The sequence below is a fragment of the Ranitomeya imitator genome, chromosome 1 (genome assembly GCF_032444005.1).
Source record: "Ranitomeya imitator isolate aRanImi1 chromosome 1, aRanImi1.pri, whole genome shotgun sequence".
Lineage (NCBI taxonomy): Eukaryota > Metazoa > Chordata > Amphibia > Anura > Dendrobatidae > Ranitomeya > Ranitomeya imitator.
The window spans coordinates 526,854,514-526,879,866 of record NC_091282.1 but is presented as its reverse complement, the minus strand read 5'-3'; the positions used below and the strand labels follow the sequence as shown (position 1 = coordinate 526,879,866).

The 25,353-nt window shown below is 43.6% G+C and overlaps 1 protein-coding gene across 1 annotated transcript in view; it reads left to right on the top strand.

Annotated features, from left to right (window-relative positions):
- The window catches only part of SUSD1 (sushi domain containing 1), a 466,537-nt gene that overhangs the window by 236,568 nt on the left and 204,616 nt on the right, over window positions 1–25,353 (top strand). The window contains exon 15 of the mRNA XM_069767010.1: window positions 11,470–11,558. Within this exon, the coding sequence (XP_069623111.1) occupies window positions 11,470–11,558 (89 nt within the window). The remainder of the gene's footprint in view (window positions 1–11,469; window positions 11,559–25,353) is intronic.

Below are 25,353 nucleotides of genomic sequence, written 5' to 3'. Positions count from 1 at the left end.
TGACATTGGTTGCGCGCCACCAGCGCCAGAGACACTTTATTGTACTATGAGGGACCCAGTGGCAGTGCCGTCGACCAAAAGCGTGCACACCCACCTCTTCAGACAAACGGCACTCTCACGGGTGCTTGCACCAAGTGGCGAGACCACGGTCCCGTGGGGGAAGTTTGCCCATTTAGGGAGGTGTAAACATGTCATATGCTGGACAAACAGCTGTTGCAAATTACGAGATTGGAAAACTCAGCCAGACCAGTCCACAAGCAAAACCTTTTCATAGGAAAGCCAGGTGTCAGCCGGGAAAGGTGGGGCAAAATAATTTGAAATCCAGGAGTGGTTCATTTTAATGAAGGTTAGATCATCAACATTTTGGGTAGCCAGACGAGTCCTTTTTCGGTTAATCTTGAACCAGCAGCACTGAATACTCTTTCTGATAGCACACTAGCTGCTGGGCAAGCAAGCTCCTGCAATGCATATTCTGCCAATTCTGGCCAGGTGTCTAATTTGAATGCCCAGTAATCAAATGGGAATGACGGTTGAGGGAGAACATCGATAAGGGATGAAAAATAGTTAGTAACCATACTGGACAAATATTATTATTATTATTATTATTATTTATTATTATAGCGCCATTTATTCCATGGCGCTTTACATGTGAGGAGGGGTATACATAATAAAACAAGTACAATAATCTTGAAAAATACAAGTCACAACTGGTACAGGAGGAGAGAGGACCCTGCCCGCGAGGGCTCACAATCTACAAGACATGTAGACAAATATTGTCTCCTGTCACTTTGAATTGATGTTGCAGTACCTATCCTGTCTGTGGTCATAGCAAAATCACTCCACAACCTGGTCAGAAAACCCCTCTGTCCAACGCCACTTCTGATTTGTGCACCTCTAACACCTCTGGTCTGCTGCCCCCTGCAGCTCGTGTGAGAACCATCACCGGCGCTGTGTGCTGGGAATGCCTGAATCAAACGGTAAACAAGAGTTGATTGTTTGGTTGCTAATATTTGTTCCAGGTTCTCATGTGGCATAATACAGGTCCTTCTCAAAAAATTAGCATATAGTGTTAAATTTCATTATTTACCATAATGTAATGATTACAATTAAACTTTCATATATTATAGATTCATTATCCACCAACTGAAATTTGTCAGGTCTTTTATTGTTTTAATACTGATGATTTTGGCATACAACTCCTGATAACCCAAAAAACCTGTCTCAAAAAATTAGCATATCAAGAAAAGGTTCTCTAAACGACCTTTTACCCTAATCTTCTGAATCAACTAATTAACTCTAAACACATGCAAAAGATACCTGAGGCTTTTATAAACTCCCTGCCTGGTTCATTACTCAAAACCCCCATCATGGGTAAGACTAGCGACCTGACAGATGTCAAGAAGGCCATCATTGACACCCTCAAGCAAGAGGGTAAGATCCAGAAAGAAATTTCTCAACAAATAGGCTGTTCCCAGAGTGCTGTATCAAGGCACCTCAATGGTAAGTCTGTTGGAAGGAAACAATGTGGCAGAAAACGCTGTACAACGAGAAGAGGAGACCGGACCCTGAGGAAGATTGTGGAGAAGGACCGATTCCAGACCTTGGGGAACCTGAGGAAGCAGTGGACTGAGTCTGGTGTGGAAACATCCAGAGCCACCGTGCACAGGCGTGTGCAGGAAATGGGCTACAGGTGCCGCATTCCCCAGGTAAAGCCACTTTTGAACCATAAACAGCGGCAGAGGCGCCTGACCTGGGCTACAGAGAAGCAGCACTGGACTGTTGCTAAGTGGTCCCAAGTACTTTTTTCTGATGAAAGCAAATTTTGCATGTCATTCGGAAATCAAGGTGCCAGAGTCTGGAGGAAGACTGGGGAGAAGGAAATGCCAAAATGCCTGAAGTCCAGTGTCAAGTACCCACAGTCAGTGATGGTGTGGGGTGCCATGTCAGCTGCTGGTGTTGGTCCACTGTGTTTCATCAAGGGCAGGGTCAATGCAGCTAGCTATCAGGAGATTTTGGAGCACTTCATGCTTCCATCGGCTGAAATGCTTTATGGAGATGAAGATTTCATTTTTCAGCACGACCTGGCACCTGCTCACAGTGCCAAAACCACTGGTAAATGGTTAACTGACCATGGTATTACTGTGCTCAATTGGCCTGCCAACTCTCCTGACCTGAACCCCATAGAGAATCTGTGGGATATTGTGAAGAGAAAGTTGAGAGACGCAAGACCCAACACTCTGGATGAGCTTAAGGCCGCTATTGAAGCATCCTGGGCCTCCATAACATCTCAGCAGTGTCACAGGCTGATTGCCTCCATGCCACGCCGCATTGAAGCAGTCATATCTGCCAAAGGATTCCCGACCAAGTATTGAGTGCATAACTGAACATTATTATTTGTTGGTTTTTTTGTTTGTTATTAAAAAACACTTTTATTTGATTGGATGGGTGAAATATGCTAATTTATTGAGACAGGTTTTTTGGGTTATCAGGAGTTGTATGCCAAAATCATCAGTATTAAAACAATAAAAGACCTGACAAATTTCAGTTGGTGGATAATGAATCTATAATATATGAAAGTTTAATTGTAAACATTACATTATGGTAAATAATGAAATTTAACACTATATGCTAATTTTTTGAGAAGGACCTGTATTTTGCAATTTGCCTTTATAGCGAGGATCAAGGAGGCAGGCCAACCAGTAATCATCATCGGTCATCATTTTAGTAATGCATGGGTCCCTTTTGAGGATACGTAAGGCATAATCCGCCATGTGGGCCAAAGTTCCAGTTGTCAAATCTGCGGTTGTGCTGGGTTGAGGGGCAGTTACAGGCAAATCTACGTCACTTGTGTCCCTCAAAAAACCTGAACCCGGCCTTGCCACGCCACCAATTTCCAGTGGCCCCGGAGAAGCTTCCTCATTAAAAAAATACTCATCCCCATCATCCTCCTCATCCTCCTCCTCCTGTTCGCCCGCTACCTCGTCCTGTACACTGCCCTGACCAGACAATGGCTGACTGTCATCAAGGTTTTCCTCGTCCCCTGCTGCAGACGCCTGCTCCTTTATGTGTGTCAAACTTTGCATCAGCAGACGCATTAGGGGGATGCTCATGCTTATTATGGCGTTGTCTGCACTAACCAGCCATGTGCATTCCTCAAAACACTGAAGGACTTGACACATGTCTTGTACTTTTGACCACTGCACACCTGACAACTCCATGTCTGCCATCCAACTGCCTGCCCATGTATGTGTATCCTCCCACAAATACATAACAGCACACCTCTGTTCGCACAGTCTCTGAAGCATGTGCAGTGTTGAGTTCCACCTTGTTGCAATGTCGATGATTAGGCGATGCTGGGGAAGGTTCAAAGACCGCTGATAGTTCTGCATACGGCTGGAGTGTACGGGCGAACGGCGGATATGCGAGCAAAGTCTGCGCACCTTTGAGGAGCAGGTCGGATAACCCCGGATAACTTTTCAGGAAGCACTGCACCACCAGGTTTAAGGTGTGAGCCAGGCAAGGAATGTGTTTCAATTGGGAAAGGGCTATGGCAGCCATGAAATTCCTTCCTTTATCACTCACTACCTTGCCTGCCTCAAGATGTACAGTGCCCAGCCATGACTGCGTTTCTTTCTGCAAGAACTCGGACAGAACTTCGGCGGTGTGTCTGTTGTCGCCCAAACACTTCATTGCCAATACAGCCTGTTGACGCTTGCTGTTATGCTGTGCTATCAGGCAACACAGTGTGCAGTAATCAGCGCACATACAGTGATATGGCAATAACCCAAAAACAATAGAACAAGCTCTGAGACGTCGAATCTCTGCAGACTGCAATACCTGAACCTATCCTCACACAACTAAAAGCAGCAGTGGATTGCGCCCGACACTACCCACGCAACTCGGCACCGCCCGAGGAGCCGACCAGCCCGAAGACAGAAATACAAGCCTGACCTGCCTCAGAGAAATACCCCAAAGGAATAGGCAGCCCCCCACATATAATGACTGTTAGCAAGATGAAAAGACAAAACGTAGGAATGAAATAGATTCAGCAAAGTGAGGCCCGATATTCTAGACAGAGCGAGGATAGCAAAGAGAACTATGCAGTCTACAAAAAACCCTAAAGCAGAACCACGCAAAGGGGGGCAAAAAGACCCACCGTGCCGAACTAACGGCACGGCGGTGCACCCTTTGCGTCTCAGAGCTTCCAGCAAAAGAGAATAGCACAGCTGGACAGAAAAAACGGAAACAAAAACAAAGTAACACTTATCTAGCAGAGCAGCAGGCCACAGGAAAGATGCAGTAGCTCAGATCCAACACTGGAACATTGACAAGGAGCAAGGAAGACAGACTCAGGTGGAGTTAAATTGCAAGGCAGCCAACGAGCTCACCAAAACACCTGAGGGAGGAAGCCCAGAGGCTGCAATACCACTTGTGACCACAGGAGTGAATTCAGCCACAGAATTCACAACAGCTTGCCAGTAGCTGCCCCATAATGGGACACCTGGTGTGCAACAGTGGCAGCTGCGGATGGAGTGGTTGTGCGACTGCGGTCTGTGGACGAGCTCTCGCTTCTGCAGGAGGATGAGGAGGAGGAGGAGGGGGGCGAACGGCTACAGCCAACTGCTTCCTAGACTGTGGGCTAGGCAGAACTGTCCCAATATTGCTGTCGCCTGTGGACCCTGCATCCACCACATTCACCCAGTGTGCCATGATGGACACGTAACGTCCCTGGCCATGCCTAGTGGTCCATGCATCTGTTGTCAGGTGCACCTTTGTACTCACAGATTGCCTGAGTGCATGGATGATGCGCTCTTTAACATGCTGGTGGAGGGCTGGGATGGCTTTTCTTGAAAAGAAGTGTCGACTGGGTAGCTCGTAGCGTGGTACAGAATAGTCCATCAGGGCTTTGAAAGCTTCGCTTTCAACTAACCGGTAGGGCATCATCTCTAACGAGATTAGTCTAGCAATGTGGGCGTTCAAACCCTGTGTACGCGGATGCGAGGATGAGTACTTCCTTTTTCCAACGAGAGTCTCATGTAGGGTGAGCTGGACTGGAGAGCTGGAGATCGTGGAACTAGCGGGGGTGCCGGTGGACATGGCAGACTGAGAGACGGTTGGAGACGGTATTCTTGCCGGTGCCCTACATGCAGTGTTTCCTACTACGAAACTGGTGATTTCCTGACCCTGACTGCTTTGGCCTGGCAACGAAACCTGCACAGATACTGCAGGTGGTGCGGGAAATGGTGGGCTTACAGTGACGGAAAGGCTGTAGCGTTGCTGACTAGCGTCATTGGCCGAGGGTGCTACAACCTTAAGGGACGATTGGTAGTTAGTCCAGGCTTGCAAATGCATGCTGGTTAAATGTCTATGCATGCAACTTGTATTTAGACTTTTCAGATTCTGACCTCTGCTTAAGGTAGTTGAACATTTTTGACAGATGACTTTGCGCTGATCATTTGGATGTTGTTTAAAAAAATGCTAGACTGCACTCTTTCTACCATCGGATACCTTTTCATCCATTGCAGACTGAGCTTCTTTAACCGGATGGCCACGCTGTCCTCCAACTGGTTTTGGCTTTGCCACGTGTTTTGGGCCAGATACGGGCCCGGCACATGGAACCTGTTGCGATGTTGATGCCTGCTGCGGCCACTCCTCCTCTGCTTCAGAACTACTGCTGCCTGCACCCCGTTCCCCCAATGGCTGCTAATCGGGGTCAACAACTGGGTCATCTATGACCTCCTCTTCTATCTCGTGTGCAAATTCGTCTGTGTCACCATGTAAGCCGGTGGTATAACGTTCGTGACGGGGCACCATAGTCTCATCAGGGTCTGATTCTGGATCAGTACACTGCGAGGGCAATGTTGTGGTCTGAGTCAAAGGAACAGCATAGTAATCTGGCTGTGGCTGTGCATCTGTGCACTCCATGTCCGATTCAACTTGTAATGGGCATGGCATTTTAACTGTTTCACTTTCTAACCCAGGAACGGTATGTGTAAAGAGCTCCATGGAGTAACCCGTTGTGTCGCCTGACGCATCCTTCTCTGTTGTTGTTTTTGCTGAAGAGGACAAGGAAGCGACTTGTCCCTGACCGTGAACATCCACTAACGACGCGCTGCTTTTACATTTACCAGTTTCAGAAGAGGAGGCAAAAGAGCTAGAGGCTGAGTCAGCAAGGAAAGCCAAAACTTGCTCTTGCTGCTCTGGCTTTAAAAGCGGTTTTCCTACTCCCAGAAAAGGGAGCGTTCGAGGCCTTGTGTAGCCAGACGACGAACCTGGCTCCACAACTCGAGACTTAGGTGCTATATTGCTTTTCCCACGACCACCTGATGCTCCACCACCACTACCATCATTACCAGCTGGCAATGACCGCCCACGGCCACGACCTCTTCCACCAGACTTCCTCGTTGTTTGCAAAACGTAACCAAAGTAACGGTATTTGTTACTGTAAAAAAACTTACAAGGTGAACTCTAACTTCTGTAGGATTTAGATATCCCTTTATAGGTGGGCGAGACTGCAAGGAAAATCAGGCACAATGTTACACACTAGGTTTTCTGTGGCACAAAATGAGAGAGATGCCACACACGCAGGACTGTCACTCAAGCACAAATGCCAATATTAATCTCCCACAATTTTTTTTTTTTCAGGGAGAATTAAAAACAAACAAAAAAAAAACAGTATTATAGACACTAGACTTTCTGTGCCCCACAATTTGAGAGAGATGGCACACACGACTGGCACTCAAGCACAAATGCCAATATTAATCTCCCACTATTTATTTTTTTTCAGGGAGAATTTAAAAAAAATAAAATAAAACAGTATTAGACCCTAGGCTTTCTGTGCCCCACAATTTGAGAGAGATGGCACACACTACTGGCACTCAAGCACAAATGCCAATATTAATCTCCCACTATTTATTTTTTTTAAGGGAGAATTAAAAAACAAACAAGAAAACAGTATTATAGACACTAGGTTTTCTGTGCCCCACAATTTGAGAGAGATGGCACACACGACTGGCACTCAAGCACAAATGCCAATATTAATCTCCCACTATTTATTTTTTTTCAGGGAGAATTAAAAAAAATAAAATAAAACAGTATTAGACACTAGGCTTTCTGTGCCCCACAATTTGAGAGAGATGGCACACACGACTGGCACTCAAGCACAAATGCCAATATTATTCTCCCACTATTTATTTTTTTTAAGGGAGAATTAAAAAACAAACAAAAAAAAAACAGTATTATAGACACTAGGCTTTCTGTGCCCCACAATTTGAGAGAGATGGCACACACGACTGGCACTCAAGCACAAATGCCAATATTAATCTCCCACTATTTATTTTTTTTCAGGGAGAATTAAAAAAAATAAAATAAAACAGTATTAGACACTAGGCTTTCTGTGCCCCACAATTTGAGAGAGATGGCACACACAACTGGCACTCAAGCACAAATGCCAATATTAATCTCCCACTATTTATTTTTTTAAGGGAGAATTAAAAAAAATAAAATAAAACAGTATTAGACACTAGGCTTTCTGTGCCCCACAATTTGAGAGAGATGGCACACACGACTGGCACTCAAGCACAAATGCCAATATTAATCTCCCACTTTTTATTTTTTTAAGGGAGAATTAAAAAAAAAAAAAAAACAGTATTATAGACACTAGGCTTTCTGTGCCCCACAATTTGAGAGAGATGGCACACACGACTGGCACTCAAGCACAAATGCCAATATTAATCTCCCACTATTTATTTTTTTTAAGGGAGAATTAAAAAAAAAAAAAAAACAGTATTATAGACGCTAGGCTTTCTGTGCCCCACAATTTGAGAGAGATGGCACACACGACTGGCACTCAAGCACAAATGCCAATATTAATCTCCCACTATTTATTTTTTCTAAGGGAGAATTTAAAAAAAAAACAAAAAAACAGTATTATAGACACTAGGCTTTCTGTGCTCCACAATTTGAGAGAGATGGCACACACGACTTGCACTCAAGCACAAATGCCAATATTAATCTCCCACTATTTATTTTTTTTCACGGAGAATTAAAAAACCCCCCCAAAAAACAGTATTAGACACTAGGCTTTCTGTGCCCCACAATTTGAGAGAGATGGCACACACGACTGGCACTCAAGCACAAATGCCAATATTAATCTCCCACAATTTTTTTTTTTCAGGGAGAATTAAAAAAAAACAAAAACAAAACAGTATTATAGACACTAGGCTTTCTGTGCCCCACAATTTGAGAGAGATGGCACATACGACTGGCACTCAAGCACAAATGCCAATATTAATCTCCCACTATTTTTTTTTCAGGGAGAATTAAAAAAAAACAAAAACAAAAACAGTATTATAGACACTAGGCTTTCTGTGCCCCACAATTTGAGAGAGATGGCACACACGACTGGCACTCAAGCACAAATGCCAATATTAATCTCTCACTATTTATTTTTTTTCAGGGAGAATTTAAAAAAAAAAAAAAACAGTATTAGACACTGGGCTTTCTGTGCCCCAAAATTTGAGAGAGATGGCACACACGACTGGCACTCAAGCACAAATGCCAATATTAATCTCCCACTATTTATTTTTTTCAGGGAGAATTAAAAAAAAAAAAAAAAAACAGTATTAGACACTATTCTTTCTGTGCCCCAAAATTTGAGAGAGATGGCACACACAACTGGCACTCAAGCACAAATGCCAATATTAATCTCCCACTATTTTTTTTTTATTTCTGGGAGAATTGGCAAGAAATCAGGCCCACTGTTAGACTGTATGTTTTCTGTGCCAGAAAATGAGACACAGATGCCACACACAGGACTGCCACTGATGCAGATTTGCCAATTTTAATCTGCACCCTTTTTTTTTAATTCAGGGAGACTAGTGAATAAATGTGGGCCACTGTATTAGAGTATATTTTCTGTGGCAGAAAGTGGCTTGAAGAGATGTAACGAAAAAAAAAAAAAAGGGACTGTCCTACAATTACTATCTCCCTGCAGTAATCTCAGCCAGGTATGGCAGGCAGCAATAACAAGGAGTGGACTGCTGCACAAATTAAATCAAAAGTGTGGACAAACAAACAAGATAGCTGTGCAGAAAGGAAGGAACAACAGGATTTGTGCTTTGAAAAAGCAGTTGGTTTGCACAGCGGCGTACACACAGCAATGCAGCTATCAGAGAGCCTTCTAGGGCAGCCCAATGAGCTACAGCGCTGAGGAAAAAAAAGTTGCTTCCGCTGTCGCTGCAAACAAAAGGTGGTGTTGGACAGTGGAAATCGCTACAGCACAAGCGGTTTCGGGGTTAATGTACCCTGCCTAACGCTATCCCTGCTTCTGACGAAGCGGCAGCAACCTCTCCCTATGCTCAGATCAGCAGCAGTAAGATGGCGGTCAGCGGGAACGCCCCTTTATAGCCCCTGTGACGCCGCAGACAGCAAGCCAATCACTGCAATGCCCTTCTCTAAGATGGTGGGGACTGAGACCTATGTCATCAAGCTGCCCACACTCTGCGTCCACCTTCATTGGCTGAGAAATGGAGCTTTTCACATCATTGAAACGTAACTTTGGCGCGAAAGTCGCGTACTGCATGGTCGACCCCACACAGGGATCGCGTCGGGTTTCATGAAACCCGACTTTGCCAAAAGTCGGCGACTTATGAAAATGAACGATCCGTTTCGCTCAACCCTAGTTGTGACGTTTCCATTTGTTTGTTGTGTCTTCTGAGCAGTTTGTCAGCTTTTGGACACCTTTTAAGGAGTTTTCTATGTGTTTTCCATGTGTTTGTATGTGTTTGTGTTTGCCTGCCATTGGTTTCAATGGGGTTCGACGGTGTTCGTCGAACGTTCGACGAACATTCGTCGAACACGTCCCTGTTCGATGAACCGAACCGAACCCGAACACTAGGGAGGTGGCTCAACACTAGTCATTACACCCATCGATGCCCTGGGATCATGTTGATGAGAATGATTTGCTTCTATGCCAGTGCCCTAATAATGACCCTTTTACATAATGACAGCAGCATATAACAGGTTAATAGTCACAGACAGAGCTCAGTTCCAGCTGTGGCTGTTAGAGACAGATGGTTTACAATTCTGGGAACTATATACAGTAGTTTGCAGAAATATTCACACACCCTGTAACACCACTGCTTGTGTTCTTGCATGGCTTTCCATCCCCCACCATGCAGGGACACCGACTTACTCAAAACCCTTGGCCGTGCTGTAAGCTCCTTGTGCTTGTCTTATTGGAATAGGAAGCATGCATACCGGGATGTGGGGGGGGAGCCACGCATTAAACGATGGGAGGGGAGAGCCACGCACACCAGGACAGGACGGTGGGGGAGCCATGCATAGTAGGACAGAGACGAGGGAAGCCACACATACCAGGACAGGGACGAGGGGACAATGGATACCCGGCTTATCCTAGAGTCAAAAAGCTTACCCAGGTTTCCTCGGCTTATACTCGGGTCGTCTTATACTTGAGTATATACAGTTTATGATCCCATAAATGCTTACATTTTTCTCACTTCTCTTCACCAACTCAGACTATTTAGTGTTGATGCATCACATAAAAATTACAAAAATATTTAAACACAGGCTGTTATGTAACAAAAATAGCCGGGGGGGGTGAATACTTAATGCAAGCCACTGTAAAACTACAAATGAAATAAAACATACGTGTCCTCAGAAAGGAATACGTCACCGCATTTTAGTGGACCACCTTAGTGGCTATATACATCTTTGCATCGATTTTGTTTTCTTTTTCATTTGCTTCACAAATACAATAGTTGAACAATCTTCTAAAAAAATGTTTTGAATTTTTTTTACCATTTTGCTGTTGCAGTTTTTTTTATCTACCTCAGTGATTTTGCCAAAAAATTACAAGTTTGTCTGAGCTTCTACTCTGTTCTTATGGCGTTCACTGCTGTCTCCCCTCCCTTCTCAAAGTTTTAAAGATCGGGGCAATGAGTAGGTCTTACACAGAATTTCAGTGTAGAGAGGGGAGAAAGTATATCAGAAAGAGAAATAAGTGCAAGATAGTATCTGGGCTGATATATACTTGTAAGCTAAAGAAAACAGCAGCATCCTGGATTCACACAGACCTGGGAGAGACATTCACACAAGAGAAAAATCAGAAACTTTGGGCATGCTGAAAATTGTATATCATATGCAGAAATATATGTCAGAAAATGTATCTTTAAGTTGATAAATGCTCAGGCTGCAGTAACTGTAGTTAGACTCATTTTGCTGTATGTAATAGAAGGATTCTTGTTCACATCTAGAGGCTGAACACTCAGAAACCTCTAAAAGCTGAAAGTTTGCTGTATTTTTAAACATAATAAGCAATAGTTTGTGAATGTGAGCATTATGTAATGGCTTAAAAGTGGAAAAACCCCTTTAACTTTCCTAAAACGTAAAATCAACCATATTCAATGACAAATGATTGGTGACCAATTATCACATTTTGTTTTTCAGAAATTGAAAATTCTAAAATGGAGCAAATGTTTAATGAAACTTGTCTGTGGTGGAATCAAAGTTTAAATGGCTTACAAGAAATCTACAAAGTAAGTGATTATAATGGCGGAAGCTTATCTGCTCTGAGAACTAAAGGATGCAACAAAAATGATTTTTGTCTCCCCTAATAACATGTCGTGAGGCCCATATACACGTGATATACTTTGTTAATCTCTCCAAAATTGCCATGTTTGGCCAACTTTACTCTGATATGCATGTAAGCCTTTAGTACTGCGCCATGTTTGGCTATATGCTTCCCTCTATGTGGCTTTTGACGTAGAATTGCACAATATACTTCTACATTTTTCTGTTGGATCCGTAAGGAGTCCAACAACAGAAAATTCTAAATCCCTCTGCATGCAATATTAATATATAGAAGTAAAGTAGACCTTCATAGACCTTTATATGTGCTGAATTATGGCTCTATAGAACACGGAGTTTGTAATAGCAGGGTTGTCAACTTGACTTTTTATGTTTACTGGACGACATAAAAAAAATCACAGACAGAATATTTCTTAGAGACACATAGGAAAACCATAACGTCATTGTGATTCTAAGTGAAAAATGGTTTCAGCCAATAATTCTGATATGAAGACATTATCTGCATTCACTGTATATTGATGATAATTACAGTCAAAATAATTTCTTTCCGTTGTTTACAGGCAGGGCAAAAAGTGCCCTATTTTTATGGACTGTCCTGGAATTTCTGGAAGGTTTACAACCCAGTGTAAAAGTCATAATACCAATTTATGCAATGAGAATGTTTTTTCATGACATATTGCACTTCATGATAGTGGTAAAAGTTCTTTGATATATTGTAACTTGCATTTATTTGTGAAAAAAACGTAAATTTGGGGAAATTTTGAAATTTTTCAGCTTTGAATCACAAAGATATGTCACACAAAATAGTTAATAAGTAACATTTCCCACATGTCTACTTTACATCAGCACAATTTTGGAAACCATTTTTTTTTGTTAGGAAGTTATAAGGGTTAAAAGTTAACCTGTGATTTCTAATTTTTACAGCAAAATTTACAAGACCATTTTTTTTAGTGACCACATCACATTTGAAGTCACTTTGAGGGGCCTATATGACAGAAAATACCCAAAAGTGACCCAATTCTAAAAACTGCACCCATCAAGGTGCTCAAAACCACATTCAAGAAGTTTATTAACCATTCACGTGCTTCACAGGAATTTTTGAAATGTGGAAAAAAAATGAACATTTAACTTTTTCACAAAAAATTTACTTCAGATCCAATTTTTTTTATTTTAACAAAGGTAACAGGAAAAAGGACAGCAAAATTTGTTGTGTAATTTCTCCTGAGTACGCCGATATCCTTTTTGATGGAGAAAACCACTGATTGAGCGCATGGCAGAGGTCGGAAAGGAACTTTTTGAATGCAAAATTTGCTGGAACAATTTGTGGATGCCATGTCGCATTTGAAGAGCCTCTGATCTGAATAAACAGTGAAAATCCCCCACAAGTGTCACCATTTTGGTAACTAGACCCCTCAGGGAACTTATCTAGATGTGTGGTGTGCACATTGAACCCTCAAGTGCTTCACAGAAGTTTATAATGTTGAGAGGTAAAAATAAAAAAATTCTAATTTTCCCCACAAATATGTTTTTAGCACAAAATTTTGCATTTTTATAAGGGTAACAGGAGAATTTGCACCAAAAAATTGTTGTGTCATTTCTCCTGATTACGCCGATACCCCATATGAGGTAGAAAACTGCTGTTTTGGGCGGACGGAAGGGCTCAGAAGGGAAGGAGTGCCATTTGACTTTTTGAAAATAAAATTTCCTGGAATCATTAGCGGATGTGATGTCGCATTTGGAGAGCCACTGATGTGACTAAACAGTGGAAAATCCCCCACAAGTGACCCCATTTTAGAAACTAGACCCCTCAAGGAATGTATTTAGATGCGTGGTGAGTACCTTGAACCCCCAGGTGCTTCACAGAAGTTTATAATCTTGAGCCATGAAAATAAAAAAAAAAATCACATTTTCCCCACAAATATGTTATTTTGGCTCCAAACTTTGCATTTTGAGAAGGGTAACCGGAGAATTTGCACCATACAATTTGTTGTGCAATTTCTCCTGAGTATACCGATACCCCATATGAGGGGGAATACTACTTTTGAGGCACAGTGCAAAGCTCAGAAGGGAAGAGGCGCCATATTGGAGTTCAGATTTTGCTGGAATGGTTTGAGGGTGCAATGTCACATTGGCAGAGCCCCTGATTTGCCAGAACAGCAGAAACCCCCTATATGTGAACTCATTTTACAAACTACACTCCCCAATGAATTCATCTAGGGGTTCAGTGATCATATTGACACCACATGTGCCTCACAGAGTTTTATACCATGAGTGGTAAAGAAAGAATAAATTACATTTTTACCACTAAAATGCTGTTTAGCCCCAAGTTTTTAATTTTTCTAAGGGCTAATAGGACATTTTTTATAACAAAGTGAGGTCCATTTTTTCCTGAGTGTGCCAATATTCTACATGTAATCAGGAAATATTTTTCTGGCACAGTGGAAAGCTCAGAAAGGAAGGAGCGCCATACTATAGTGCAGAGTTTACTGTTATGTTTGCGGGAGCCATGACCCACTGGGAGAGCTCCTGAGTTGCCAGAGCTGCAGAACACCTCATAGAGTTTAAGTCCTCTTTTTCTCAGAAGAGGCAATTTGCATATTATATTTCCCAGAGGAGCATTGTACGGCAAATAAACCTCCTTACCTTGACAAGCCAGAGATGGTATGTCACTCTCCAAAAGGAGAAACGATACCCCTTAGACCCCAGTCCAGAGCCTCTCACCTAGCCAAATTAGTTCTCATGCTTCGCACTGACGAGGGCCAACAGCCCGAAACACCGTGTCTGCGAATTGAGATACTAATTTGGCTTTTATCCTAAGTCATATTGCATGACTCGTTAAAGAGTTGATTGTGACTTGTAGGATCGCTACTTCCAACAGGTGGCGCTATAGAGTTTAAGTCCTCTTTTTCTCAGAAGAGGCAATTTGCATATTATATTTCCCAGAGGAGCATTTTACGGCAAATAAGCCTCCTTACCTTGACAAGCCAGAGATGGTATGTCACTCTCCATAAGGAGAAACGATACCCCTTAGACACCAGTCCAGAGCCTCTCACCTAGCCAAATTAGTTCTTATGCTTCGCACTGACGAGGGCCAACGGCCTGAAACACCGTGTCTGCGAATTGAGATACTAATTTGGCTTTTATCCGAAGTCATATTGCATGACTCGTTAAAGAGTTGATTGTGACTTGTAGGATCGCTACTTCCAACAGGTGGCGCTATAGAGTTTAAGTCCTCTTTTTCTCAGAAGAGGCAATTTGCATATTATATTTCCCAGAGGAGCATTTTACGGCAAATAAGCCTCCTTACCTTGACAAGCCAGAGATGGTATGTCACTCTCCATAAGGAGAAACGATACCCCTTAGACACCAGTCCAGAGCCTCTCACCTAGCCAAATTAGTTCTTATGCTTCGCACTGACGAGGGCCAACGGCCTGAAACACCGTGTCTGCGAATTGAGATACTAATTTGGCTTTTTTCCGAAGTCATATTGCATGACTCGTTAAAGAGTTGATTGTGACTTGTAGGATCGCTACTTCCAACAGGTGGCGTTATAGAGTTTAAGTCCTCTTTTTCTCAGAAGAGGCAATTTGCACAGTATGTTGCAGTCACCAGTATGTTACAGTCACCTGTACATTATGCCCAACTCATGCTTCTGGAGACATGCACCGTAAGTTAGGCGGGCTCTCGCACTGTGGGGCTCAGAAGGGAAGGGGGCATTTGGATTTGGTAGCGCAGAATTTGATGAATTTCTTTTGGATGAGGAGACATTTCTCTTTTCGAGTGCCTTTGTGCAATCAGTAACGTGGAAGCCCCCTATATTTCAGTTAACAGATGACAGACCTGAGTGGGTGCTTGCTTTTGTTGTGGATTGATTTGAAGCCTTTATTGGGAACATTTTACATAACGTTTGGGATCACATTTATACGGCGCTCTACGCTGAGCACTTACTTTGGGGTTTCCATCTAATTCTCTGAGTGAGGTGATTCATATGAAACCCCCAATCCATTCACTATAATGAGGCAGCAGAGTTACTCTGAACTCCTTCTGGCCTCTGTTCAGCGTTGCTCTTCTTTTGAGAAGTGCACAAAACTGTGGCCGACGGCACTTTCATGCAATCCTAAAAAGATGGACACCATCAGATCACAGGTCCCATGGTGTCCACAGTGCCTCCATCTACCTCATTATAGGGAATCTTCTGCTGGTGGTTCTGTCTGAATCATGTGTTTCAGAGATTTACATGCAAATTGTCTCTTCAGAGAGGAAGAGGACTAGAACTCTAGTGCCACCTATTGGAAGTAGCAATCCTAACAGTCAATGTCGACCCTTTAACAAGCCTTGTCACTTGACTTAGGATAATAGCCAAACCAGAATCTCAATTTGCAGACACTGTGTTTTGGGGTACTGCCCCTCGTCAGTGCAAAGTGAAGATCTGGTTTGGCTGATTGAGAGGCGTCTGACCGGGATCCAAGAAGTATTGTTTCTCCTTGCGGAGAGTGACATGATAAGCATCTCGAGGTGAGGAGACTTAAAGCCGCAATGCTCCTCTGGGAAATATGCAAATTGTCTCTTCAGAGAGGAAGAGGACTAGAACTCTAGTGCCGCCTATTGGAAGTAGCAATCCTAACAGTCAATGTCGACCCTTTAACAAGCCTTGTCACATGACTTAGGATACTTCTTGGATCCCGGTCAGACGCCTCTCAATCAGTCAAACCAGACCTCCACTTTGACGAGGGGCAGTACCCCGAAACACAGTTTCTGCAAATTGAGATTCTGGTTTGGCTATTATCCTAAGTCCTAAGTTGTTCCAGATGTAGCGATACCAAACGTGTACTTTTATTGTATATATATATATATATATATATATATAAATATATATATATATATATATATATATATTATTTTTTCATATAAATATTTATTTAAGGGTACAATATATTTAGAGTTATCAATTATTTTTTTATATATTTTTACAATTATTTTTAAAAACTTTTTTTAACTTTGTAATTTGTCCCACTATGGGGCTTTCATTTTTCCCAGGATGATCGTTTGTATAGCATGGAGATGCAGGAGCATCCCTATACTATGCAAACTTTCAGCGCTGCACTGACAGGGTAAGTTGCTGATCATGCTGTGACCATGATCAAGGAACTTTGCTAGCTCTGGTGACCCGGATGTCATCATAACGACACGAGTCACCATGGCAACGATTTAACCCCGCAATGTCTTTCCTCTGCCTGCTCCAGAAATCCTGCGATTGAGTTCAGTTGCAGCATTTAGGGGGTTAAAGTGCCGGAAGCGGTGCGGGACCACTCCTGGCACTGAGTGACGGGTATCAGCTGTCAGAATCAGGCAAAAAAGAAAGGTAGGAGGTCACCATCAAAAATTAAACGGTATCTTCCTGAAGCATGTCAACAACTTAAGGCATAAATATAGAACAAGAAACAAACATTTAGTCAGGGACCACGAAATAAATAGCAATGTTTATTTAGAGAATACAAAACAGCCAAAACACTTAAAAACATTAAAAAAAAGACCAATTAGAATACACACGCATAGATAGAATATGACCCAGCAGACAGCAATGCACCACAGTGTACAAATCAATGAAGGAGTTGTATGGACACCAAATACAATATAGATTACTCTGGCCTCTATGTAAAAGGTTAATATCAATATTTTGGCACCAAGTACAAGGTCACACTCACTCTGAATATATGAGAGGCTTGCAATATGAAAGCCTCTTTGTGTACCTGCGTCCAGTATACAGGCCAAAGGATAGTGTGTCAGGGAAATCCTATTCACAATCTACCACATATCAAAAACCAGGCATGAGTAACACAACCGCAAAGGTAAAACAATGAGAAATGTAGCCTTAAAGATTCAATATTAAACCTAATAGGAAAATAAATAGGAAGCATGCATAAGGTGTTAGTCCCATAGATGCCTACATGAATAATGTAAGCCTACTTGCGGTCGTAATGATACAAAGTCGCAATGGGGCCAAGCACAAATTGGTGCCTATAGAACAAGATCAGAGTATGTTGCAGCCATTGGTGGGATGCGCAGAAGCCTGACGCATGTCGCCACACCAGTGGCTTCTTCAGGGGCAGGTAAACCCAAGCAAACCCACAAATATAAATAAGGATTCCCAAATAATGTGATCCAGATCAGCTGAGAGACGTGCTAGCTCGGAACCGGAAGTTTCGTCAGTGGTCTGATACCGAGTGCCGGAATTCAGGTGCACTCTGTGCACTCTGATGTGAGCCCGCGGAGAGAATGACAGACCGCACATGAGAAGGAAAGAGAAGACGTTCAAATGTTATAAGCAAAGTATGAGAAGTGTTCAACTTATGTGAATGTGCTTATACTTAAGGCAGATACCCCTAACAATCACATATGCAAGTGGAAGGAATGATCACCAGGGGGCAAGAGAATTTACATCCCCATAGAGCAGACACAAATACTACAGCTGTTTTTATTGGTGCAGAGATATAAACATAAATATAAGAGATGTCCAAACAATTCTTATTAACCAAAGCTAATGCTAGGTTGAGATATAAACAAAAAAATTAGAATAACGAACATAAAATAATAAGGTATTAATTTGTATGTATTGATTCATTGTATACACTGTAACTAGGTTCCCCAAGGGGAAGCATAGGGAAAAAATGGATTAATGTCCCAAAATAAGAACATATATGTACCCCAGTGAATCTCACTATCAGCAAAAAGAGGGGGGAGATGTGACAAGGACAATTCCATATAAAAAATGGACATACCATCAATTAGGTCAAAGCAACAAATAAGACGTCCATTACTAAGTCACATGCCATCAAAATGTTAACCTAAAGTAGGTGTGGGAAACCTCAGGCCCCAGGGCCATTTATTGCCCTCGATGACCTTTTATCACGGGGTCTCAGTGGATTGCACTGCAGCCTTGCAGTGTTGGAATCCTGGGTGCAAATCCCACCAAGGACAACATCTGCAAGGAGTTTGTATGTTCTCCCTGTGTTTGCGTGGGTTTCCTCCAGTTTCTCCGGTTTCCTCCCACATTTCAAAGACATACTGATAGGGAGTTTAGATTGTGAGCCCCATCAGGGACAGCAATGATAATGTGTGCAAAAAAAAACCTGTAAAAGGCCAGGTTCACATTGCATCAATAGCAATGCGCTGACGGCATCCGTTACATAGTGGCACTAACGCTATGTAATGGATACGCACCCATTGACTGCCACTATGTAGCGCGTCGCTAACGCATGTCATAATCGGCATGCATTAGCGATGTGCCGTCATTCTGTGATGGACCCTCGGACTCAGGCTGCAGCATTTTTGGGTCCGTCACAGATAGCGCAGATGGAGCATCTATGCTATCGCAATTGCATAATGCGATCTTAGAAAAGGCACTAGCGTTGCACAGTCTGTTTAACGCATGCGCTGAACGGACTGCAGTAACGCAATATGAACCCTGCCAAAGTGCTGCAGAATATGATAGCGCTATATAAAAATAAAGATAATTATTATTATTATCAGGCCCCCAAGCAGATTCTCATGGATCGCATTCTTGGGCAGGGAGATGGATGTTGAAACTTTCTGCCATTAATTCATGAATGACACTAATACAAAGTTCCCTGAAGGGAAAGAGTAGAGAAAAAGAGTTGAAGTATCAAAATAAGCATACATCTGTACCCCCATGGCACCCCTCTATCTGCAAAGGAAAAAAAGGGGGGTGAAACAGATAGAGTTTCCTATGTACTGAAATGTGGAAAAGACAATAACATATGGAGGATGGACGGGCCATCCGTTAGGTCAAGGAACCCCAAAAAGACGTCCATTATTAAGTCACATACTGTCAAGATAATAGCCTGATGAAATACAAAAAACATTTAGAATGTACAAAAGACGTTTAAAACTTCTACCAGTACTGTCCAGAGTGGATAATGTACAAACTGTTATAATAAGGTAATTCAGTACCACAATGGACATAGAGGTCAGAGCACATACAGTGACCTGACAATAACCCAAAAACATAGAACGAGCTCTGAGATGTGGGAACTCTGCTGACCGCAATCCCTAATCCTCTCCAACAACACTAGAGGCAGCCGTGGATTGCGCCTAACGCTCCCTATGCAACTCGGCACAGCCTGAGAAACTAGCTAGCCTGAAGATAGAAAATAAGCCTACCTTGCCTCAGAGAAATACCCCAAAGGAAAAGGCAGCCCCCACATATAATGACTGTGAGTTAAGATGAAAAGACAAACGTAGAGATGAAATAGATTTAGCAAAGTGAGGCCCGACTTTCTGAACGAGGATAGGAAAGGTAACTTTGCGGTCAACACAAAACCCTACAAAAACCACGCAAAGGGGGGCAAAAAGACCCTCCGTACCGAACTAACGGCACGGAGGTACACCCTCTGCGTCCCAGAGCTTCCAGCAAGCAGGAAAAAACAAATAGACAAGCTGGACAGAAAAAACAGCAAACAAAATAGCAAAGCGGAACTTAGCTATGCAGAGCAGCAGGCCACAGGAACGATCCAGGAGGAAACAGGTCCAATACTAGAACATTGACTGGAGGCCAGGATCAAACCACTAGGTGGAGTTAAATAGAGCAGCACCTAACGACTTCACCACATCACCTGAGGAAGGAAACTCAGAAGCCGCAGTACCACTTTCCTCCACCAACGGAAGCTCACAGAGAGAATCAGCCGAAGTACCACTTGTGACCACACGAGGAAGCTCTGCCACAGAATTCACAACAGTACCCCCCCTTGAGGAGGGGTCACCGAACCCTCACCAGAGCCCCCAGGATGACCAGGATGAGCCATATGAAAGGCACGAACAAGATCGGGAGCATGGACATCAGAGGCAAAGACCCAGGAATTATCTTCCTGAGCATAACCCTTCCACTTAACCAGATACTGGAGTTTCCGTCTTGAAACACGAGAATCCAAAATCTTCTCCACAATATACTCCAACTCCCCCTCCACCAAAACCGGGGCAGGAGGATCAACAGATGGAACCATAGGTGCCACGTATCTCCGCAACAATGACCTATGGAATACGTTATGTATGGAAAAAGAATCTGGAAGGGTCAGACGAAAAGACACAGGATTAAGAACCTCAGAAATCCTATACGGACCAATGAAACGAGGTTTAAACTTAGGAAAGGAAACCTTCATAGGAATATGATGAGAAGATAACCAAACCAAATCCCCAACACGAAGTCGGGGACCCACACAGCGTCTGCGATTAGCGAAACGTTGAGCCTTCTCCTGGGACAAGGTCAAATTGTCCACTACATGAGTCCAAATCTCCTGCAACCTGTCCACCACAGTATCCACACCAGGACAGTCCGAAGACTCAACCTGCCCTGAAGAGAAACGAGGATGGAACCCAGAGTTGCAGAAAAACGGCGAAACCAAGGTAGCCGAGCTGGCCCGATTATTAAGGGCGAACTCAGCCAAAGGCAAAAAGGACACCCAGTCATCCTGATCAGCAGAAACAAAGCATCTCAGATATGTTTCCAAGGTCTGATTGGTTCGTTCGGTCTGGCCATTAGTCTGAGGATGGAAAGCCGAGGAAAAAGACAAGTCAATGCCCATCCTACCACAAAAGGCTCGCCAAAACCTCGAAACAAACTGGGAACCTCTGTCAGAAACGATATTCTCTGGAATGCCATGTAAACGAACCACATGCTGGAAGAACAATGGCACCAAATCAGAGGAGGAAGTTAATTTAGACAAGGGTACCACATGGACCATCTTAGAAAAGCGATCACAGACCACCCAAATTACTGACATCTTTTGAGAGACGGGAAGATCAGAAATAAAATCCATAGAGATATGTGTCCAAGGCCTCTTCGGGACCGGCAAGGGCAAAAGCAACCCACTGGCACGAGAACAGCAGGGCTTAGCCCGAGCACAAATCCCACAGGACTGCACAAAAGTACGCACATCCCGCGACAGAGATGGCCACCAAAAGGATCCAGCCACTAACTCTCTGGTACCAAAGATTCCAGGATGACCAGCCAACACCGAACAATGAACCTCAGAGATAACTTTATTCGTCCACCTATCAGGGACAAACAGTTTCTCCGCTGGGCAACGATCAGGTTTATTAGCCTGAAATTTTTGCAGCACCCGCCGCAAATCAGGGGAGATGGCAGACACAATTACTCCCTCTTTGAGGATACCCGCCGGCTCAGATAAACCCGGAGAGTCGGGCACAAAACTCCTAGACAGAGCATCCGCCTTCACATTTTTAGAGCCCGGAAGGTACGAAATCACAAAGTCAAAACGGACAAAAAACAGCGACCAACGAGCCTGTCTAGGATTCAACCGCTTGGCGGACTCGAGATAAGTCAAGTTTTTATGATCAGTCAAGACCACCACGCGATGCTTAGCTCCTTCAAGCCAATGACGCCACTCCTCGAATGCCCACTTCATGGCCAGCAACTCTCGATTGCCCACATCATAATTTCGCTCAGCAGGCGAAAACTTCCTGGAAAAGAAGGCGCATGGTTTCATCACCGAGCAATCAGAACTTCTCTGCGACAAAACAGCCCCTGCTCCAATCTCAGAAGCATCAACCTCGACCTGGAACGGAAGCTAAACATCTGGTTGACACAACACAGGGGCAGAAGAAAAACGACGCTTCAACTCTTGAAAAGCTTCCACAGCAGCAGAAGACCAATTGACCACATCAGCACCCTTCTTGGTCAAATCGGTCAATGGTTTAGCAATACTAGAAAAATTGCAGATGAAGCGACGATAAAAATTAGCAAAGCCCAGGAACTTTTGCAGACTTTTCAGAGATGTCGGCTGAGTCCAATCATGGATGGCTTGGACCTTAACAGTGTCCATCTCGATAGTAGAAGGGGAAAAGATCAACCCCAAAAATGAAACCTTCTGAACACCAAAGAGACACTTTGATCCCTTCACAAACAAAGAATTAGCACGCAGGACCTGAAACACCGTTCTGACCTTCTTCACATGAGACTCCCAATCATCCGAGAAGACCAAAATGTCATCCAAGTACACAATCAGGAATTTATCCAGGTACTCTCGGAAGATGTCATGCATAAAGGACTGAAACACTGATGGAGCATTGGCAAGTCCGAATGGCATTACTAGATACTCAAAATGGCCCTCGGGTGTATTAAATGCAGTTTTCCATTCATCGCCTCGCTTAATACGCACAAGATTATACGCACCACGAAGATCTATCTTGGTGAACCAACTAGCCCCCTTAATCCGAGCAAACAAATCAGATAACAACGGCAAGGGGTACTGAAATTTAACCGTGATCTTATTTAGAAGGCGGTAATCTATACAAGGTCTCAGTGAACCATCCTTCTTGGCTACAAAAAAGAACCCTGCTCCTAATGGCGACGATGACGGGCAAATATGCCCCTTCTCCAAGGACTCCTTCACATAACTCCGCATAGCGGCGTGCTCAGGCACAGATAAATTAAACAGTCGACCTTTTGGGAATTTACTACCAGGAATCAAATCGATAGCACAATCACAATCCCTATGCGGAGGTAGGGTATCGGACTTGGGCTCATCAAATACATCCCGGTAATCAGACAAGAACTCTGGAACCTCAGAAGGGGTGGATGACGAAATAGTCAGAAATGGGACATCACCATGTACCCCCTGACAACCCCAGCTGGACACCGACATGGATTTCCAATCTAATACTGGATTATGGACTTGTAGCCATGGCAACCCCAACACGACCACATCATGCAGATTATGCAACACCAGAAAGCGAATAACCTCCTGATGTGCAGGAGCCATGCACATGGTCAGCTGGGTCCAGTACTGAGGCTTATTCTTGGCCAAAGGCGTAGCATCAATTCTTCTCAATGGAATAGGACACTGCAAGGGCTCCAAGAAAAACCCACAACGCCTAGCATACTCCAAGTCCATCAAATTCAGGGCAGCGCCTGAATCCACAAATGCCATGACAGAATACGATGACAAAGAGCAGATCAAGGTAACGGACAGAAGAAATTTTGACTGTACCGTACCAATGGTGGCAGACCTAGCGAACCGCTTAGTGCGCTTAGGACAATCATAGATAGCATGAGTGGAATCACCACAGTAGAAACATAGTCCATTCAGACGTCTGTGTTCTTGCCGTTCAACTCTGGTCAAAGTCCTATTGCACTGCATAGGCTCAGGTTTAAGCTCAGGTAATACCTCAAAATGGAGCACAGATTTACGCTCACGCAAGCGTCGACCGATCTGAATGGCCAAAGACATAGACTCATTCAGACCAGCAGGCATAGGAAATCCCACCATTACATCTTTAAGGGCTTCAGAGAGACCTTTTCTGAAAATAGCTGTGAGCGCACCTTCATTCCACTGAGTGAGTACGGACCACTTTCTAAATTTCTGACAATATACCTCTATCTCATCCTGACCCTGACACAGAGCCAGCAAATTCTTCTCTGCCTGATCCACTGAATTAGGCTCATCGTACAGCAATCCGAGCGCCAGGAAAAACGCATCGATGTTACTTAATGCAGGATCTCCTGACGCAAGAGAAAATGCCCAGTCCTGAGGGTCGCCACGTAAAAAAGAAATAATGATCCTAACTTGTTGAACTGGGTCACCAGAGGAACGAGGTTTCAAAGCCAGAAATAGTTTACAATTATTTTTGAAACTCAGAAATTTAGTTCTATCTCCAAAAAACAAATCAGGAATAGGAATTCTCGGTTCTAACATAGAATTCTGAACCACAAAGTCTTGAATATTTTGTACTCTTGCCGTGAGCTGATCCACACATGAAGACAGACCTTTAATGTCCATCGCTACACCTGTGTCCTGAACCACCCAAATGTCTAGGGGAAAAAAAGGCAAAACACAGTGCAGAGAAAAAAAAAATGGTCTCAGAACTTCTTTTTTCCCTCTATTGAGAATCATTAGTACTTTGGGCCTCCAGTACTGTTATAATAAGGTAATTCAGTACCACAATGGACATAGAGGTCAGAGCACATACAGTGACCTGACAATAACCCAAAAACATAGAACGAGCTCTGAGACGTGGGAACTCTGCTGACCGCAATCCCTAATTCTCTCCAACAACACTAGAGGCAGCCGTGGATTGCGCCTAACGCTCCCTATGCAACTCGGCACAGCCTGAGAAACTAGCTAGCCTGAAGATAGAAAATAAGCCTACCTTGCCTCAGAGAAATACCCCAAAGGAAAAGGCAGCCCCCACATATAATGTACATAAATAAGCATCAGCCTAAATAAATAACTTCAAAGAAAGAGGTGGTCCCGTCTGGATGCCGGTCAGCGACCCCAACGTGCGTTTCGCGTTTGATTGTTATCGCTTCCTCAGGGGGCGTGGTTTAATCAAGTTCCCTGTCTCATTAAATAGCGATCACATCCGACCATGTGATCAAGTGCAAATAGCGCGTGCGCACAAGTGAACCGCACGCCGAGACAAACACATGCATCCCAAGCCTCACCTCAACGCAGCGGTATGACAGGTATAATTAGAATAATGGTAAGAAAGTGACAGTGCATTCTAATTATACCTGTCATGCTGAGCATGCGTGCGCCCCTGGTCCGATCCTCTGCAGTGGCGCTGTGTCACGTGTTGGGGGTGTGGCGCCGGCCCGCTCACGTGACCGGTGTCCTCTGCGTTGAGGTGAGGCTTGGGACGCATCTGTTTGTCTCGGCGTGCGGTTCACTTGTGCGCACGCGCTATTTGCACTTGATCACATGGTCG